Genomic DNA, 21,622 nt, shown 5'->3' with positions numbered 1-21,622 from the left:
GCAACGGTCAGTTTGTTTACAAACATGCGAAGGGGTCTATACCATCATGCGTTGTCTGTTCTTCGTTGTCTGGCATCATTTCAGAAAAAATCGCTTCTTCTCTCTCAGTTCTTCACCGATTTTTATTCTTTTTGGCAGGAAGGTAGGTCTGACTGGGCTGCATATGGCTTCTACCCAAATTTTCATAATTGCAATTAATAATGAAGACATAGAGTAACTAAGCTCTAATGAGCAGTTTCCACACAAATCGCTTCTTCTCCCTCAATTCTTCACCGATTTTGATTCTTTCTGGCATGAAGGTAGAGGTACCGAGGGTGCATGTAACTTCTACCCAGATTTGCATACCGTTAGTACAATTATTAATGAAGTTATAGATTAATTAAGCCTTAATGAGCAGTTCAACAAAAATTGCTTCTTCCCAGTCAATTCCTTGACGTTTTGGATTCTTTCTGTCAAATAGGTCGGTATTCCTAGGGTGGCTATAGCTTCTAGATATACAGTGGCACTTGAAAGTTTGTGAACCCTTTAGCATTTTCTATATTTCTGCATAAATATGACCTAAAACATCATCGGATTTTCACACAAGTCCTAAAAATGGATAAAGAGTACCCAGTTAAACAAATGAGACAAAAATATTATACTTGGTCATTTATTTATTGAGGAAAATGATCCAATATTACATATCTGTGAGTGGCAAAAGTATGTGAACCTCTAGGATTAGCAGTTAATTTGAAGGTGAAATTAGAGTCAGGTGTTTTCAATCAATGGGATGACAATCAGGTGTGAGTGGGCACCCTGTTTTATTTAAAGAACAGGGATCTATCAAAGTCTGATCTTCACAACACATATTTGTGGAAGTGGATCATGGCATGAACAAAGGAGATTTCTGAGGACCTCAGGAAAAGCGTTGTTGATGCTCATCAGGCTGGAAAAGGTTACAGAACCATCTCTAAAGAGTTTGGACTCCACCAATCCACAGTCAGACAGATTGTGTACAAATGAAGGAAATTCAAGACCATTGTTACCCTCCCCAGGAGTGGTCAACCAACAAAGATCACTCCAAGAGCAAGGCATGTAATAGTCGGCAAGGTCACAAATGACCCCAGGGTAACTTCTAAGCAACTGAAGGCCTCTCAGTTGTTCATGAGTCCACCATCAGGAGAACACTGCGCAACAATGGTGTGCATGGCAAGGTTGCAAGGAGAAAGCCACTGCTCTCCAAAAAGAACATTGCTGCTCGTCTGTAGTTTGCTAAAGATCATGTGGACAAGCCAGAAGGTTATTGGAAAAATGTTTTGTGGACGGATGAGACCAAAATAGAACTTTTTGGTTTAAATGAGAAGTGTTATGTTTGGAGAAAGGAAAATACTGCATTCCAGCATAAGAACCTTATCCCATTTGTGAAACATGGTGCTGGTAGTATCATGGTTTGGGCCTGTTTTGCTGCATCTGGGCCAGGACAGCTTGCCATCATTGATGGAACAATGAATTCTGAATTATACCAGCGAATTCTAAAGGAAAATGTCAGGACATCTGTCCATGAACTGAATCTCAAGAGAAGGTGGGTCATGCAGCAAGACAACGACCCTAAGCACACAATTCATTCTACCAAAGAATGGTTAAAGAAGAATAAAGTTCATGTTTTGGAATGGCCAAGTCAAAGTCCTGACCTTAATCCAATTGAAATGTTGTGGAAGGACCTGAAGCGAGCAGTTCATGTGAGGAAACCCACCAACATCCCAGAGTTGAAGCTGTTCTGTACGGAGGAACGGGCTAAAATTCCTCCAAGCCGGTGTGCAGGACTGATCAACAGTTACCGCAAACGTTTAGTTGCAGTTATTGCTGCACAAGGGGGTCACACCAGATACTGAAAGCAAAGGTTCACATACTTTTGCCACTCACAGATATGTAATATTGGATCATTTTCCTCAATAAATAAATGACCAAGTATAATATTTTTGTCTCATTTGTTTAACCGGGTTCTCTTTACTTTTAGGACTTGTGTGAAAATCTGATGATGTTTTAGGTCATATTTATGCAGAAATATAGAAAATGGTTCACAAACTTTCAAGCACCACTGTAGCTATACGTGCAGCAAGCTCAAGCTTCATATTTTCTGTCTATAAACTATCGCTACATTGAGCAGGCTACAACAGAAAGTCTTTCGCTTTTATACTGTGTCAGCTTTTCTGCTGTGTATATGCAGTACCAGTCATACTCATTCATAGGGTTTTCTGTAGTTTGACTATTTTCTACCTTGTAGAACAATACTGAAGACATCAAAACTATGAAATAACATCTGGAACATATGTGGAATTGCGTGGTAAACAAAAGAGGGTTAAAAAAAACCCCAAAGATTCTTCAGCGTGGCCACCATTTACCTTGATGACGCTTTCCACACTATTGGCATTATCTTAACCAGCTTCATGATAGTCACCTGGAATACTTTTCACTTAAGGTGTTTGAGGTCAAACAGTAAATAGTATATAATAAAAATACAGTAAATAGCCCTATTCCACAACTGTAGTCATGTGCAGTACTGTGCAAAAGTCTTAGGCCTCCTATTTTTTTTTCACACAAATTTTCTTATAGATTTCTATTTTATGACTTCTACATTATCGAGTCAGTACAAAACATTTTACAGTTTCAAACGTTTGTTTTCCAGCACAAAATTAAACATTACAGAAAAAAAGTTTGTATCTGAGCAGCATATTACTTAAGTGACCACTTTTCAGATTAAAAAAAGAAAACATAACTAGAAATCTGCAACTGTAAACAGTTACTAAGATATAGGCTTCACCTATGGTTCCATTATACTGAACACTTGTGGTCATAATATCTTTATAACGAGTGAGAAATATGTCAACTGGTTAGTGTATGCAAGTTGCATGAGGAATAAAATGCAAATTTAAATATATATTTTTAACCGTTGAAACTAACTGTATTTGCTTTATACTTTTAATTTCAGACAATGATACTAAGACATTGCAACTACAAAGTACCATGTTCCGTCTAATAACTGCCCACCCTTGCTTTTGTTCTTGAATAAAGATAATTAATTTTTTTCGCAGTCCAGTTTCCATCAAATCGTGCGCTCTGATTGGCTCACGAGCAGTCTGGAATCCTACGATCCAGACCCCGGACCTTTGGCGACTTGCTCGTTCACAACAACAACAACAAACATAATAGCAATTTTTTGTCAACATTTATTTTCACATTTCTCAGTTTAATAGCATTAATTTTACAGCATGGATAGTGATAACGGCAGTGTTCAGAGCAAAAGAGAGTTTTACTACCCTGATGAAGACGAAATAAAAGAAAACATTTCAGGAGAAAGCCGAAAACGAGCTTGTAGCAGGTTTGTTCTAAATATGGTTTCCCTTTTGGGCGCTCTCATTTTCTGTTAGAATTTGGTAAAGAAAAAAATAAATATATTATTTACCAGCTTAAGGTCAGTCCATATAGTGAAATACTGTGACCTCGGTCATGGTATTTCACGATACGGACCTCCCAGCTGGTAAATTTTATTATATATATATATATTAGTGCTGTCAAAAATGTCGCATTATTAACGCGTTAACTTGACTCAATTTTAACGGCGATAATTTTTTTATCACGAGATTAACGCTCTGTGACATGATGCCACGCCCCGCACAGCCAGAGTCCTCTGCCCTCCCCCGAACAGCCACGGTGCTCGGCTTAAGTTTCGTTTTCCCATCGGCGGCTCCAGCCCCACTTTGCAGTGGCTGTGACAAGACGTGTTATGCTCTGCAATAAAAATTAAAAAAAACATTGGTACAACCAGTGTTCGAACTATGCCGATATTTTCGGGGGGTCCCTTTTTTTTCCCTTGGGGGTGCTTGCGCTTGTCTCAGAGCGCGGATCTCCATCGCGCGCTCACTTCGGATATGCAAATGCTTCCCGTTACACACGATTGCTATGTCAATAAACATCATTTTGCCAATAGAGTGCTTCGAGATCAGCGCGAACCCGGCGGCGGCCATATTGGAAGTCAAACGTCGCTGTGTCAGTGCATTGTTGTTGCTCAGCGAAGCAAAATGCCGAATACGTGTGTCATTGTTGGCTGTAGTAGCCGGGGGTAAAAGGGTGGCAAAAGCTTCCACAGACTCCCTAAAGTCGTGACAAACCAGGGAATTGCAGCACAGGAGAAAAGCGAGCGGAGGAGACGACAGTGGCTGGCTGCCATTAACCGATCAAATTTAGGACTAGACTGTATCCGGATTTGTTCTGATCACTTTGTGACAGGTAGGTTAAATTGTCTTGAATTTCATAGTTACTAAAATAAATGTGATACAAACTATTATCTTTTCTATGTACTTTCAGCAATGATTAATGGATATATGTGTCACATTAGGTAGCTTATGTCTACTGCAGTGCATTGTTGCATCAAATGGCATTTAAGATCTAGGCCTAGTAATGTTTATGTACACATGCTGTACAAGTTACATACTAGGCCTACATTTTATTCACTGACTAAAATAATTGATAATTATGCGGCAACAAGCTGGGGTCAGCTTTCCATTCCTTCTCACTAACAGTGTATGGATCTACATTCCCAATGAAACGTACCTTCTCAGCATAACGCTCCCGTGCCTGCTTATCCAAACTTTCACAGTAGTGCTCCATCACTTCAGATGTCTAAATTCTTAAAAAATCAAAGCTTCTAAGCCCTCTAACGCGGAAACGAATCGGTGAATGTTTACTCTATGATGTGTACTCTATGCGCGCTCTGGAGCGAGTGACTTCCAAGATGGCCGCGCCGACCGCATGGTTACTATTTTTAGCATCATCTCGGAGCACTCTATATTTTAGAGACCCCCCAACATTTCCCAAATCATGTTTTCAAGGGATCTCATGTCTGTTTCAGGGGATCTCGGATCCCCCGAGTACCCCCGTAGTTCGAACGGTGAGCAAGCCCATTCACTTTTTTATGCTGATAAGAGAATTACAATGGTTTTTCATGTGACAAAAATGTGCGATTAAATTGCGATTAATCGTGAGTTAACTATGACAGTCGCGACATTAATCGCGATTAAATATTTTAATCGCTTGACAGCACTAATATATATATATATATATATATATATATATATATATATATATATATATATATATATATATTTTTTTTTTTTTTTTAAATGAGTTTGACCCCAAAAATGAGGTTGTAGGTCAGATTTGACATTTTATTCTGGTAGGATTGTTAGATTTAAAGCCATGATTTAAGTTAGTTTTATAGCTTTAGAATGCAGAATGTAATTTAGGATTGTTAAGACTTTATGATTTAATATTTTAGAGCTTTTTAAGATCCTTTATTATAACAGTGATTTTAAACTATCCCTGTGTAACCTGATCTTCCTCCAGTGGAGAAGACACACACTTCTTTGCTAAGACTAAACATAGTAGAATTGTCGTAAAAACATTTCGTGCTTTGACGTGCATAAATGCTGAAATTGCTGAAACATCCGTTGATATGAATATTATTTTGCTTATGATTGAAGGTTTCATTCACGCACACATACTGTATGGTTTTATTCCTTTGTAAGGATAAATAATTGTAAATATTTATTCTTGACCAAGAAGGCAGTAATTCTTAATACTTAATACTTATTCTTAATATTGTAGTTAGAATGCCAGCTAGAAGGCATTGAATTCTGTGTAACTTGTAAGTTACTGTGTGACCTTCTGTCTAAGCTAGACACATTGCTCAAGACGTGTTTTGGAACATTCTATCAGAACATGAGGTGAATGCTGATATCTGTTAGAACATCTGAAATGTATACAGGATATATTTTCACTTACACACATACATATTAATGGAATTAAGGAATTGGAATTAAGATGCGATTTGCTGACCTAGCCATATTCACCCACACACACCCACAGATCCACACAGACACACACACATAGACAGATATCAAACAGTGATGTCATTTCATCCACACAGATAACACCCACATATAATAACCCTCTGTATTCTTGTCTAAAAGGGGGGACTTGCAAATAAAGATGTGAACTACTTTGGGGTTCCTGTCTTTCTTTCGCGACTCACCCCCCCCCAGACGTCTGGGTGACACGGGGGGGACTGATCTCGAGATGGTGAGGGCCCGAGAGATAAAAGAAAAAATCTTTCAAGAATAAAATGGCATAGACAGGGTATATGTTTGGGGTAGTTTGCTCCAGCATGTTATCACCTAAAAGCAGCATTTCTCAGAAGATTTTCCAGTTTTGACATTTTTTGACCAGTCAATATTTCCAAAATGGCCACCATTAAAAAACTGTCAGATATTATGCTCCCACAACCCATGCAGACCTGGTCCATCGTGAGCCACAATGTTTGGCACCGTTAAAGTCTCATTCTGTGTTATGTTCCCCCCAAATCGAATCCACAATGAAAGTGGCGACGTTCCAAATGTGCCATGTTCTGCATGAGTGATTTCAAATTTGTTTGTGTCATAACATTTGTACATACGTACAACATAAACATGTACAGGCATTTGAGTCCATCTGTAACAGTTTTAGTAATATTGCAAGAAGAAAATCTGTAAATTTTGAGTTTAAAATGGTCTGTGACCTTGAAAAATAGGTCACGGTCATTATAACTTGGCCGGTGTGATTAGGTTACCATGGGCTACTATCTGGTAAAGTATCATTGTCTCATCTCATCTCATTATCTCTAGCCGCTTTATCCTTCTACAGGGTCGCAGGCAAGCTGGAGCCTATCCCAGCTGACTACGGGCGAAAGGCGGGGTACACCCTGGACAAGTCGCCAGGTCATCACAGGGCTGACACATAGACACAGACAACCATTCACACTCACACCTACGGTCAATTTAGAGTCACCAGTTAACCTAACCTGCATGTCTTTGGACTGTGGGGGAAACCGGAGCACCCGGAGGAAACCCACGCGGACACAGGGAGAACATGCAAACTCCACACAGAAAGGCCCTCGCCGGCCCCGGGGCTCGAACCCAGGACCTTCTTGCTGTGAGGCGACAGCGCTAACCGCTACACCACCGTGCCGCCCAGTATCATTGTCTGATTCAAAAAAAAAAAAAGGTGGTAAATGCAGAAAGAAACAAAGAATAATAGCAAAAACAATAGTCTTGACCTGTGTAATAGGTGAAGCCTAATGAAGGCTGCTGGGTTTTGGTGCAAAATGAAGAAGCGATTGTGACAGTCAAAGTGTCCAGAAGAACTGGGGCTGGTTCTGGAAGATGCTCAGTAAAACCTACAGCTCATTTCCTTATCAAACTGCACTCGTTGTATCTCAGACTACTTTTTATTAATTTATTAAGCAAAGGGTCGTCTCACATCAAATATTGATTTAGTTTCATTTATTATGGCTTACTGTTTATAGTATTTTTTTAACACTGAAATATTTCATTTCGTTATTTTTTTAAGCCATTTTTGGTCTACAGCATTTCTTGACATGTGCCTTCGACTTTTGCACAGTACTGTGTTTTATGTCAAGAACCGCACAACTAAGTAAAGAGAAACGACATCCATCGTTACTTTAAGACATGAAGAGTCTTTTAATTCATAAAAATAAAGAAAAAAACCCACTGAATTAGAAGGTGTGTCGAAACTTTTGACTGGTACTGTACTTCAAAAGACCAAGCTGTTAAGATGATTTGAGCAAAATGATGACAAATTTTACCATGAAAGCTCGCTAAATTATACTGACAGTATGTGCCAAGTCCGAAACGAGCACCAACTCCAAATTACTGCTTGCTTGTCAAAACTGATTGAGCTTACGTTACATTATATTATGGCTTTGCCTACAGTTGTCATTCTGAATTAGTCCGTTATTAGATTACACTTACTACGTTCTGATTCTTTGTTCGGTCATGATTTTTTTCTCTTTCTAGTCCCTTTATTTTTGAAAAAAAAAAAAAACGTGAGTTGACTATTCAAAATAAATTTATCCCATATGCTAGTGAGATTGGGGGTGGGGGTAAGCAGGGTTCTCCCTGGGTTCTGAAAAATATTCTCCACTTTTTTTCCTTGAAAAATAAAGTGAAATAAGTATTCTTCACTTTTTCTTAGTCTGTATTTTGTCTTAGTTACTGACTTATCAAAGTGGACTTAATATAGGTCCAATATTTCAAATATTTGTGCAGACACAGCTAGGCCTCTCCATTACATATAAAATTTGGTCTCCACTCCAGCCTCTAATAAGAAAGACTTGATTTTGGGCCCCTTGTGCACCGTCAAGCTCTTTAGTTTGAGCTTTAAGGTTATTTTAGCATGGAATTATTCAACAGAGGTATTAGGACTCCCTTTAGCTTTTACTTCAACACAAAACTTCATTTACAGTTGAACAGAGTCAAGAAGAATTTTGGAACAGCCAACAGTGAAGAAATTTGAATTTCCCATCGATTTACAAACCGGGGTGGCACGGTGGTGTAGTGGTTAGCGCTGTCGCCTCACAGCAAGAAGGTCCGGGTTCGAGCCCCGTGGCCGGCGAGGGCCTTTCTGTGTGGAGTTTGCATGTTCTCCCCGTGTCCGCGTGGGTTTCCTCCGGGTGCTCCGGTTTCCCCCACAGTCCAAAGACATGCAGGTTAGGTTAACTGGTGACTCTAAATTGACCGTAGGTGTGAATGTGAGTGTGAATGGTTGTCTATGTGCCAGCCCTGTGATGACCTGGCGACTTGTCCAGGGTGTACCCTGCCTTCGCCCATAATCAGCTGGGATAGGCTCCAGCTTGCCTGCGACCCTGTAGAACAGGATAAAGCGGCTACAGATAATGAGATGAGATGAGATTTACGAACCGAACACAGAATGACATAACGTTTTTCATCATACATTAGTTAGCCCAGGGGCGTTTCTAGCTATTGAACAGACCAGGGGCTTAGTCTAGTTTTCCTGGGGCTTGTACTTTTTAAGGGAGCTTGGCATCGATAGGTTGGGGAGGTTATATCTATCTTTACAAGGTTATATTATCACCCACATACATTAAAAGGTTATGACATTTATTAATGATTTTTGCACTGCTCTTTTTAAATTTGTGTACTTCACTTCAGTTTCTGTCTCATTATTATTATTATTATTTTTATTATTATTGTCTCAGGAAACTGAGGCATGTGTCAACTGACTTAAATTATACATCAGTTTAATAAAATATCTCTCATTTCTCATTCACATATCTCTCCTTCCGGACCACAAAGACACAAATTCTAAGATACATTATTATATTACAACATTCAGAATCTCAGACGACATCCAAGTTAGTTGTTTTCTATTCGTCTCTTACTTTTTCTGAGGGTGAAAATACCGGGAGCTCTAGCCCCGAGTGATGGAGCCTAACGACGCCACAGCATTAGCAATGGGAGCTCAACATGCCATGCCACCCCAAACATAGCTCCCTTCAGTCGCTTTCTAACTGACAGCACTTTCGCTTTGGTGTTTTGTTTTGGGTTTTTTTTTGTTTTTTAACCCGACCCCTGTATGACTGACACTGTCCAATGTGCTCAGGAACAGTAGGGGCTCTGAGTGTGCCTCCCCTGTGGCTGTTTAAGCCCTTTCATCATCTTCAGCGCTTGAAGAAGCTCGTCCAAAAAATTTAGTCAGCTTAGTTTAGACTGCGCTATTGTTCGGTTCACGCAGAGATAATTACACCACCACACCAGGCCAATTAAGACGCACTGCGATTGGTCAAAAGCTTGGTGCTCATTTGGCCATTATGTGTGGTCGATTTTTATTGATCACATGCTCATTGTTTACACTCTGGGGAAGCCTCTTCACTGGGGTTGGATCTCGGCAAACAGAGGGATTTGTGGAGGGATTTCTACAAAAGATGACTTATGACAAAGATGATAAATACATTCGTCACTGTGAAGACTGCTAGTAATCTTCTCTTCGTCACTGATGGATTATATTCATCAATGACAAGTGTGACGAGTGCCAGCGGGAACCCTGGGAAAGGGAGATGGGGGGGTGGTTCCTCGTAGTACTGTGTTGCACATTACCCACAGAGGTTTTGGGGGAGTTCTGCACTTTGAGATTTGATATATTTGATGGACTTAACATTGGCCTTCTGAGGGCCCTAAGCCTGCCTTGTATGCCCTCGGCTTGGATGAGAAACTGGAGAAAACACAACAAATTTATAGCACTAAGACATAATTACATGTTACAGTATAGATTACATTATAGTTATGATAGTAACTTCCCCCAAACCCAAACACACATTCCTCATATACTCTTTGTCCTTATATTTCTGTTAAATTTGCTCTAATTAGGATATAAACTCTAATACTGTCATGACCAGCTTTCTTTTTCAAAATATCTTCAAGATTCAAGATGTCTTTATTGAAATTCGCAATGAAGTCGCCACTGAATTACTTTCAATTTACAGACTTAAAAGTGGGGTGGCACGGTGGTGTAGTGGTTAGCGCTGTCGCCTCACAGTAAGAAGGTCCGGGTTCGAGCCCCGTGGCCGGCGAGGGCCTTTCTGTGCGGAGTTTGCATGTTCTCCCCATGTCCGCGTGGGTTTCCTCCGGGTGCTCCGGTTTCCCCCACAGTCCAAAGACATGCAGGTTAGGTTAACTGGTGACTCTAAATTGACCGTAGGTGTGAATGTGAGTGTGAATGGTTGTCTGTGTCTATGTGTCAGCCCTGTGATGACCTGGCGACTTGTCCAGGGTGTACCCCGCCTTTCGCCCGTAGTCAGCTGGGATAGGCTCCAGCTTGCCTGCGACCCTGTAGGACAGGATAAAACGGCTAGAGATAATGAGATGAGATGAGATGAGACTTAAAAGTTAAAAACTTATACAACTAACAATATTGCACATCTTCCTGCTGTTCTGTTGATTCTGTGTTATATTTTGAATTGTGGGCAGCACGGTGGTGTAGTGGTTAGCGCTGTCGCCTCACAGCAAGAAGGTCCTGGGTTCGAGCCCCGGGGCCGGCGAGGGCCTTTCTGTGTGGAGTTTGCATGTTCTCCCCGTGTCCGCGTGGGTTTCCTCCGGGTGCTCCGGTTTCCCCCACAGTCCAAAGACATGCAGGTTAGGTTAACTGGTGACTCTAAATTGACCGTAGGTGTGAGTGTGAATGGTTGTCTGTGTCTATGTGTCAGCCCTGTGATGACCTGGCGACTTGTCCAGGGTGTACCCCGCCTTTCGCCCGTAGTCGGCTGGGATAGGCTCCAGCTTGCCTGCGACCCTGTAGAAGGATAAAGTGGCTAGAGATAATGAGATGAGATTTTGAATTGTTGACTTACTGTATTACAGGGGACGGCACGGTGGTGTAGTGGTTAGCGCTGTCGCCTCACAGCAAAAAGGTTCTGGGTTCGAGCCCAGCGGCTGACGAGGGCCTTTCTGTGTGGAGTTTGCATGTTCTCCCCGTGTCCGCGTGGGTTTCCTCCGGGTGCTCCGGTTTCCCCCACAGTCCAAAGACATGCAGGTTAGGTTAACTGGTGACTCTAAATTGACCGTAGGTGTGAATGTGAGTGTGGATGGTTGTCTGTGTCTATGTGTCAGCCCTGTGATGACCTGGCGACTTGTCCAGGGTGTACCCCGCCTCTCGCCCATATTCAGCTGGGATAGGCTCCAGCTTGCCTGTGACCCTGTAGAACAGGATAAAGCGGCTACAGATAATAGATGGATGGATGGATGGATGGACTTATGACAGGATATATCCACTTTTCCAGCCCTGGGCTTAGCTCTGCCTCCAGACAACACTTTCCCTCCTCCTCGTGCAACAAAAGGCAAGTAGTTTCACAATTTCACAAGGTGTAGGTCTGGCTGGAATACAAAATACAGAATCCATCGATGTTTCCACTGTTATTGCAATTCGCCTCATTAGCAGCAGAGGATGCTAACAATGGCCAACTCTAATAAGAGGATCATATGCACTAGCTTAGAAAAATAAATAAGCTAATCTCAGAGACCTTGGAGTCTGGTCACTAATTGAAAACACAACTAAGTGGATTCCTTTCTCCTTCCTAAACTTAGCCTCTGTATATGTCATACGATGAATCATCAAACACTCCTCCAAGCGTTTCCTTTAAGCCGGCGCCAGGAGAGCAGTGGATAATACTTCGAATGAAGCTTGAGTCATTCTCCAACTTCTCTGATTTACATAAAACTCCCAAAGTAGGAACACTCTGATTGGGGAAAAAAAAATCCTACATTAAGTGTTTGCTTATTTGATGTGCCTCCGCAGCATCTGTTCAAGTCAAGGCATCTGTGCTAGTGGGATTTCAAATAGAGTTACAGACGTTTTTACCCAGAAACACTAATCAAAAAGCAGCTGAAGAAAAACAGACTATAAGACGAGACTCGAGAAGAGAAAGAAGAAACGTTTGGCCAATCACACAGATTTGTGTTTTGAGAAAGCGCATTTTTTTGTGCCAAATCTGGCAATATATCTAAAATGAGGAGAGATGTTCAGACATGTTCAGGCATTAAAGCACCATATTAGTCTTTTTAGGAAATCATTTTTGAGGAGTTTTAAAACACGGCAGATGTTCCTCGTCGAAGGCAGAATTTAGAAGAACTAACATCTTACATAAGTAGCACTTACTTTTTCATTCATTACATTACATTATGTAACAATTCTCAGGAGCTGCAAGCGGCAATGACGGGCCCTCGCACCTCCAGGACGGTCACAACTCTGGTGATATCACCAAATTAACACAACACGACAATTAAAAGACTTTTTTTGTTTTTAAATGAAGTTGAGATTTCTGAAAAAGCCACTCTTTCTGTTGCCAGATGTTGGCACTATATCAGAGAGTCACTTTGGGCATGTGGATATCACCATAACCAATAACATCTAGGAGCAATATAGCCGAGATGGGTCAAATAGCTACTCTTTCTGTTGCCAGATGTTGGCGCTATACCACAGAGTCACTCTGCACATGTAAATATCGTCAGCAACATCATAACCAATAACTATAGCAAATTTGATGAATCCAAATTACCATCGAGAAGCAATATAGCCAAGATGGGTGAAAAAGCCACCCTTTCTGTTGTCAGCTGAAGGTGCGATGCCAGCGTGTCACTCTGAACATATGGATATGATCATAACCATCATAACCAATAACCTGTGAAGTTGGAGCCATATCAAGCAATGTGTTGAGAATCTATGAGGCATTTCCTGTTTTTGTGGCAAGTCATATAAATTCATCGTGTCACCACTTCACCTTGCAAGGTATTAAAAATTCATTCGCAATTTAACATCAGCATCATCTTGCCATCATGTACACCAAATTTGACTTGAATCTGAGGAACTACGTAGGAGAAGAATTTCAAAATTTAACGTGTCAGAACACACAAAATCCAAAATAACTCACTTCCTGTTAGGTGGAGCTAATGTAATGTACTTCACAAATGTGTTCATCTTAGGGAGACTCACATGTATACCAAATTTGGTGCGTGTACATGAAACTATATACTGGGCACAAGACTCGATTACAAATGGTGGCGTTGGGCTACGCCCAGGCCCAAAGCTCTGTCGTGGAGTAACTGAAACCAGCACTGACTTGTGTGCCAAATTTCATGAGTGGAGCCCATGGGAAACACCTGAAAAATGTTCAAGTCTTGAAGAATAAATAAATAACTAAATAAATAACCCTTACAGATCCAATAGGGTCCTTGGGTCCAAATTACAAATGCTGGATGCTGTCGTCAGAAAGCAAGAAAACAAAGCTGCTAGCGTTATATTAAACTGATATACACATATTACGCTCAGTAAGACATCAGTGAAAGGTTGCTATTATGTGTTATACCAACGGGATTTAAAGGAGAACTGAAGGCAATTTTTTTTTAATTATCAAAATTCCATTTCTAATTTTATTAAATATAGGAATGCATTTTTGATCGCTATTTTGTCACTGCTATAGCAAATTATGAGTGTTTGAAATATGCTCTGTAATATATCAGTCCATATGTCAAAGCGATGGCCGTAAACGAGATTCGTTGAGACCTGTGCAAGACATCGTAGGATGGAAGTAAAATGTACAGCGGAAATCAAAGTGACCGGCATCTGCCAACGTTGTCAAAAGACACGCGCGTCCTCCTTCAAATGCTGACGTAATCAAGCCGGGAGTTTTGTTTGTTTGGAAAGCAATCAAGAAAGTTTGAAAAAAGTCGGCAGTACCTAATCGTCATTTAAACTCATTTTTGTGCAATATTTTGTTTGGAAAACAGATTTCAAAATGGCAGCGCTGACACTAGACCCCGAAGCCGCCGCCAGGCGCCGCTAAAACCGCCATTTAGAATTTGAGCCGCCGCCAGCCAATAATTTTGTAAGCCAATTTGAGCCGCTATCTAATAAAATTTGGCTGAGCCACTAAGAATTGTGTACATCAAATAATGGGTTTATCCACATCATGAGCTACAAGAAAAGTGACACAAACATGATCAACTGTACACACTAGTAGTAACACAATAGAGACGTATAGGCATACACTGAAGAGATTTAGAACTGATATCACAGCACAGAGAGCCACCACAAGCTTGCCGTTGTGACTACCTGTCTGGCTTCCCGCCCCTCACACCGTTACCACGATACACTGGGGAACCCGGGAACCCACCCAGAGCATCAATCGACTCCGATATCGACGAGATGGTTGCATTCTTTGCCGCTGCTGAGGGAAAGTGTAAAGGTATTTTTTTTTGTTTGTTTGTTTGTTTCACATACTTCGAGATTGATTAAAAAAAAAGTACTCCACCACTCTACTTTCATCATAGTAAAATAGCTGCCAGTCCTTCACTGGTCATTGCTAGTGAGAGTAGATAGCTAGATGCCTTCCTCGAACAATCCAGATTAGCTTATTATTAGCATTGAACTACAATCTTGCTAGATTTATATTTACAATGAAGTAAGAGACCAGGGGACCTGTGGTAATTTGCTATTTATTCTCCCCATTTGTTTGATCCGTTCGCCCGGATATATGCCACACAGTGACGTCCAGTATCAGCCATTTGTAGCCATAAACATTTTGGTGGCTGCAGCAGCCATTAAGGTTTTGGCTGAGTCAGCTAGCCAGCCAATAATTTCATCAGCCAGCCATTATCCTGAAAACAAATGGCTTCGGGGTCTAGCTGACACTTCAAGTTTCGAAGTCTCGCACAAGTCTCGTGAAGATCGTGTGGATAAGCGACGCCTGCCGTGGACCAAACGAACCACATTCAACACGGCTAAAAAACGAATAGGCCGATAAGTAGAATATTTAATTGCAATTAGTTGCCAATACGAGTCACGATATAAAGTTACCAAAACCGAAAACGTAATTGAATAACACGTTAATTAAGAAATAAAGCAAGTTTAAAAATGACTTCAGTTCCCCTTTAAGCCATTTTTGGTCTACAGCATTTCTTTACATGTGCCGAAGACTTTTGCACAGTACTGTGTACTAGAGGAACACAAATACAGGATACTGCAGTTCATACCAGAACACTGTTGATTGCTCAAATCTGATTGGTCGGAAGGTGTTGATTACTTTGCTATAACAGCAGCCCTGACAGTACTGTACTGTAGGCTGCACGGTCATATCAAGGAGCTCACTGTACAGTAATATGTTAACATTTCTGTATTAACAATTTACACAGAGACTTGCATTATGGATGCGCCACAGAAACTTTTTTTTTTTTAAATGTGAGTGATCACTGTTTTTTTCTGTGAGATGTTTTCTGTTTTGCAGTTTCTTAGTAACATGACAAGCTGTATATTTTATCCTTACTTCAAAAGGGGGGGGGAGAGGCTTGATCTATTTCTAAGGTAATTAAAATGTGCTGAGGGGAAATGTATGCCAATTTAAACATATATTTCTATAATCTTGCAAGAGTCCCAATATCTTTTATGACATGAGAGCACGAGGGGTGAGGTGTCAGTGGCCAAAAAGATGGCTAGATATTTTAGCATATTTCACCTCTTTTTATTCTAACCACACAATCTCAGTGGATTTATTCATCAGCTCTGCCTTTTTCTACTCTATACATTTCCTGCATTTATATTCAGTAGGTTTGTATTACTTTAACCTTTCAAGGTAAAATGGTTTCAAAGATCTCTACTGGGACTCCAAGCTCCAGACTGCCTGAAGAAATCAGGTTTTCTGTCTCCACTCACCCTTTGACCAGCTCCACCACGATGAAGTCGCTGCCGTCTCCAGAGTTGAACAGCAGCAGGCCATCAGGGCTGGTGGTCTTGAACTGGAAGAACAGGTGCATGGAGGTGTAGGCCTGTAGAGTGGACAGAGCCAGGTAGCTGCTTCTGGTCCGGAAGCTCACCGGCTTGGCTATGATGCGACGCATGCCGAAGCGAGCGTTCAGCTCGCAGTATGATATATCGCCGTTCTTGCACTGGTCCAGGTAGGGCATGCCGTTAAACGAAAGGCCCTGTAGGTGCCCGATGAAGTTGGAAGGCATGACAGAGATGAAGCGGCGCTCTGTCATGATGCCAGTCTCGATGTGGTGGAACTCCAGCTGTGTGTGTGCTCCACTCATCTGGCCTGGAGAGTTCGAGAAACCAGCTTGAGTGAGGAGTAGGGCTGGTAAATAATTGCCAAAAAATACAAGTTTTAATCTAGCGGAAGTTTTTATACCCTCAGAGAGAATGAATATGAGCAACAGAGCTACAATGTGCATTTATAACACACAAATTATGAAGGTTGAAAATTGGGCCATAAGCCAAGAAGACATAAGGCCAAGTTTCAGTGGGTCTGGAGTCTATTCTAGGAACACTAGGTATTCGTGTGTGTTTATAGTCTACCCACCTTCCACAGTCACATTGTCTACAGAGAGCTGCAGGCTCTTGCCCCGGCGCACCACCTTCACAGAGTGCCACTCGTTGTCATTCAGCTTGTGCCCTGCATTGAGAGTCTCTGGTCCTTTACCTACACACAGAGGGCCAAAGTCACACACCGCCTCTGGCTGCCTGCCTGCTTCATCAATGCACTACAGTGTCCTGTACCCTGCAGACTAGCATTACACACACACACACACCCACACACACCCCTTCATCATACCCATTTGCACATTACAGCATTAAAATCTTATTTCAGGTTTAATCAGAAAGCAAGCTGAAGCCCAAAGGCTGATGGCATAAGACATCCTGTGCAACTCTCCATTTTACTACATTAAGAATCATATCATATATGCAACGGATTACTAATCCTTCAGGTATACGCTCTAACTCACTCTTATATATCGTTAACAGGAAATCTCTTGACGTGTACAGTTGTAATAACCTTACAGACACAGACAAGGTGTTCGTATTTAGCTGCAGCACAATGTGCACCGAGATCCGCTTAAAGATTTACAAGTCTGAGAGCAGATGAAATATGCAAAATGTCTTCCCAAGACTGCAGATTACAGGTATTAGTCTTCTTGATAAAAACGGTGTAATCCATTACATTCCAGGCAGCTCCGAGGGTTAATTATAAAGGTTCACAACAAAGTAAAAGTTTCACCCTATGCCAGAGAAACCGGGTTTATTAAGCAAATTTATATCACACAGCTGTTGAATTCTTGATTCTGACTGGTCAGAAGGTGTTAATGAGCTCCCTATAACAGCAGCTCTGACACTCGTGCTGGCTGTAATTCAAATCACAGGTTTATATTCATGCACTTGGTCTAAAAAGCTATTGCTTCTGTAGTAGCACATTTCACAGGAACGCTACATAATCGGAACCTACCAATTAACTCGTTAAAAAAACAATTAAATCATTAAAAATGTTCTGTAACTAAATGTTTATCTCGCATTTATGGAAGGAGTCTCCAGTGTCAGCGCCTTGCAACAGTAAGTTTTCTGCCATTGGAAAGTCTTCAGGACACATGACATTGTACTTTACGGTTTCTTAGAAGTTCTTGGCTATTTTTTCCCCCTTATTAAGTTCAAGACAGAAAAAAGTAAAGATAAAATGTGAAATGATAAAAGAGTATTGCTGTGGTATAAAATAAATAATATTGGGATGTTCTGCTAATTGCAAAGAATCAACTTCAGCTTGCATTGAACCACCCTGACACTGATTATTTTCCGATATCAGTGCACCCTCCCTGTCAGGTTTTATTTCTTACTTCATTTTCTGACATTTTCTCTAATTGTTTTCAGTAAATGAACACGTCATTACAATTAATCATTGGTGAACATTTTTCATCGTAGGCTTTGCCAGTAGAATTAAAGACTAAACCAATTTATTCTATCCACATTCACTGGATATGAGCAATCGTGCGCTCTGATTGGCTACTCTACTACTAGGCTATCAGCTCATATACCGTGAGTCGAGAAAAACAAAATAGCGGAGCGTGTTGCTGAACCAACCAATGATGAAATAAAAAAACTCTACTCAAACACAAAACACCAAAAATTGTTATCAAGTATTTAAAAGAAACAGACATAGCTAAAAGAATATAGTCCCCCCCCCCCAATATCTCCTGTTCCACACTCCAGCACAGTCGGTGGCGGTAATGCACCTTTAAGTTGGTTTGCCAACTGCCAAAAAACCCTAAAGAAGAAGAAGAAGAAGAAAACCCCCAAAATACAAAAAAGCAACAAAATATGGAATAAAAGTATTTGATGGTAAGAACATATCTTTTTTTCAATAATTATTATTACAGCATTTTTGTGGCTACTGCGGCGGCACGGTGGTGTAGTGGTTAGCGCTGTCGCCTCACAGCAAGAAGGTCCTGGGTTCGAGCCCCGGGGCCGGCGAGGGCCTTTCTGTGCGGAGTTTGCATGTTCTCCCCGTGTCCGCGTGGGTTTCCTCCGGGTGCCCCGGTTTCCCCCACAGTCCAAAGACATGCAGGTTAGGTTAACTGGTGACTCTAAATTGAGCGTAGGTGTGAATGTGAGTGTGAATGGTTGTCTGTGTCTATGTGTCAGCCCTGTGATGACCTGGCGACTTGTCCAGGGTGTACCCCGCCTTTCGCCCGTAGTCAGCTGGGATAGGCTCCAGCTTGCCTGCGACCCTGTAGAAGGATAAAGCGGCTAGAGATAATGAATGAATGAATGAATGAATGAATGAATGTGGCTACTGCCTCATAGAGGCGAAGCGAGGCAGTAGCCACTTTGCCATCGTGTTGTAAGAATGTAAGAATGAGTGTAACAATAGCACACATACGCATAAGCATTATAATCAGCAGAACGACGAATCGTGATCTCGCGATAAGAACAGTTGATCTCACACTATCAAAGGTACACAAGAACGAGTGGCAAAGCCACAATGTCATCGTGTTGTAAGAACGTAAGAATGAGTGTAACAATAGCGAAACTTCGTAACCAATCAGCACTTGTTCTGATCAAGTTCGATTACTCGTTCTACTTCTTGATAAACTTCGAAACCAATCAGAACCAGAAACGAAATAAGAGAAACCTCGTTATAACTTCGTAGCATCGGAAGATAATCAGCAGATATAAAGATAAACGAAATTCACCTCGTGGTTTGCCAAAGCTACTGATTCGATATCAAGTAAGTGGTGTTTATTTTAAGAAAATTTACCTTCTGATTATCATAGCTTTTGTTTGGTCCTTCTGAAAGGTCAAATGAAAGGTTTTGTAAGTTTTTTGGGGCTTTTCGGCAGATATTTACACCAAGAATTCCAGCCAGTCAACAAAAACTCGAGAAGGCAGCGAAGACAACGTTGGAATCTTTTGAGCAATCCACTTGGTTTGCGATTACAAAAGTCCCATGTGGGAATAAATCAGCTCTTTCGTGAAAACTAAGAGTAAAAGTTAAAAGTATAATTGGTCAAACTTCTGCTATTCGCTTTCATTTTTTTTTTAAATTCCAGAGTCTTTGCACTACACTTGTGAAACAAAATGTGCTCATTAGTACTAAATAATGCTTCTAAGACAATTCATGAACAAGTGCTTTCTTACTCATCTCATTATCTGTAGCCGCTTTATCCTGTTCTACAGGGTCGCAGGCAAGCTGGAGCCTATCCCAGCTGACTACGGGCGAAAGGCGGGGTACACCCTGGACAAGTCGCCAGGTCATCACAGGGCTGACACAGAGACACAGACAACCATTCACACTCACATTCACACCTACGGTCAATTTAGAGTCACCAGTTAACCTAACCTGCATGTCTTTGGACTGTGGGGGAAACCGGAGCACCCGGAGGAATCCCACGCAGACACGGGGAGAACATGCAAACTCCGCACAGAAAGGCCCTCGCCGGCCACGGGACTCGAACCCAGACCTTCTTGCTGTGAGGCGACAGCACTAACCACTACACCACCGTGCCACCCTTGCTTTCTTACTTATTTTGAAAATAGATCTAGTTCACAGCACTGTATTTTGAACAAAACACAGTAAATAAAATTGGTAACCAAAATACTCCAAGCCCTGATGCTGCTCACAGCTTGGTGACGCTTGCAAGAGATGAGGCGAGTATAATTAATAACATGTATATATGCTGTATTTACTGTATGGGCATGGGATCAGAAAACTATTTTATTTATAAGCAGTAGCCACATGGACCCATAGGGTACCTATTTTTCATAAATTGCTACCGTCATTTCGCCAGTTTGTTGACATTCTAAGCAGAAATTATTTTGTCGGACGTTTTGTATAAAGTTTTTATTTATTTTATTTGGAAAGAAAAAATAAAAATGCTCTGTTTCTCAAAATCCAGCGAATGTGGATAGAATAAAACGGTTATTTCACTCAAGCTCGTCGTACATGGCTTATAGCCGACTTGGTGCTACGCGCCTCATCGGCTACCAGCTCATGTACGACTCGATTTCGTGGAATAACTGTTAGAGCATTGGAAGTTGGTGCGAAGACACAAAATAATAGAGATATTTTCAAAGAGCCAGAACTTCTTCATAACCTATTCCTCCAACATCACTTATTCTACCATTAAAGAAGATACTGTCTGACTATTTTATAAATAATATTCATTAGGGGCTTGTCAGAATAGCTGGCTATAGTTCTTGGCTTGCATCGCACCTGCTGAAGGTCTGCTATAGGTCCTGACCAACAGGTCGTGGTTTTTTTTGTTGTTGTTTTTTTTAAACCCGTTCTCCTCATCTTAAGTGCTTTAATATTCTCCTTCAGGGCACCAAGCATGGTGTCCAACTCCACAGTCGTCATTCTCTCTGGCCTCCCAAACCCCAAGGCAACAAGAAATCACCAAACATGATAACAGCCCTTCTGATGTGCCGAAACATCAACCACAAATGGAATTTTAGTGAGCATGATATACATAGACATGCTCCCTTCTTTCATTTAACACAAAGCTTGTGCTATCCCTGGTGTGGATCGGATCTATTTAAAAAAAAAAAATCAGAAAGTGAGAAAGGATGGCTGCCGATGTTTGATGGGTATTTACTATTAGATCCTTGATGTGAGACATATGTTTGCCCTAATTAGCAGCAAACCTCTCTGTTCCTATCAAAGACAAGTGCAAGAAGCAGAGAGGAGGGGCATTAACGTCCTCACACCTTCTGAAACTTTCTTAATTAGATTGGTTTAGACATCGCTAATGAGTGCATACTTTCAAAAACCACTAAGAGCCATATTATGTCCAAAAATACACTCGTTTATAAAAAAATATACACTCACCAGACACTTTAATAGGAACCCTATCTGCTCATTCATCTGATTAGCCAATTAGCTAATCATGAGTTTCGTTAGCTGAGAGTATTTCCTGTA

The 21,622-nt window shown here is 41.1% G+C and overlaps 1 protein-coding gene across 1 annotated transcript in view; it reads right to left on the bottom strand.

Moving 5' to 3' along the window:
- The window catches only part of nrxn2a (neurexin 2a), an 833,732-nt gene that overhangs the window by 519,365 nt on the left and 292,745 nt on the right, over positions 1-21,622 (bottom strand). Inside the window, exons 12-13 of the mRNA XM_060936298.1 lie at positions 16,739-16,858; positions 16,093-16,474 (exon numbers count right to left, since the gene is read on the bottom strand). Of these exons, the coding sequence (XP_060792281.1) occupies positions 16,093-16,474; positions 16,739-16,858 (502 nt within the window). The remainder of the gene's footprint in view (positions 1-16,092; positions 16,475-16,738; positions 16,859-21,622) is intronic.

Source organism: Neoarius graeffei, chromosome 12 (genome assembly GCF_027579695.1).
Source record: "Neoarius graeffei isolate fNeoGra1 chromosome 12, fNeoGra1.pri, whole genome shotgun sequence".
Lineage (NCBI taxonomy): Eukaryota > Metazoa > Chordata > Actinopteri > Siluriformes > Ariidae > Neoarius > Neoarius graeffei.
The sequence above is the reverse complement of the archived record's forward strand: the minus strand, read 5'-3'. Positions and strand labels throughout refer to the sequence as shown.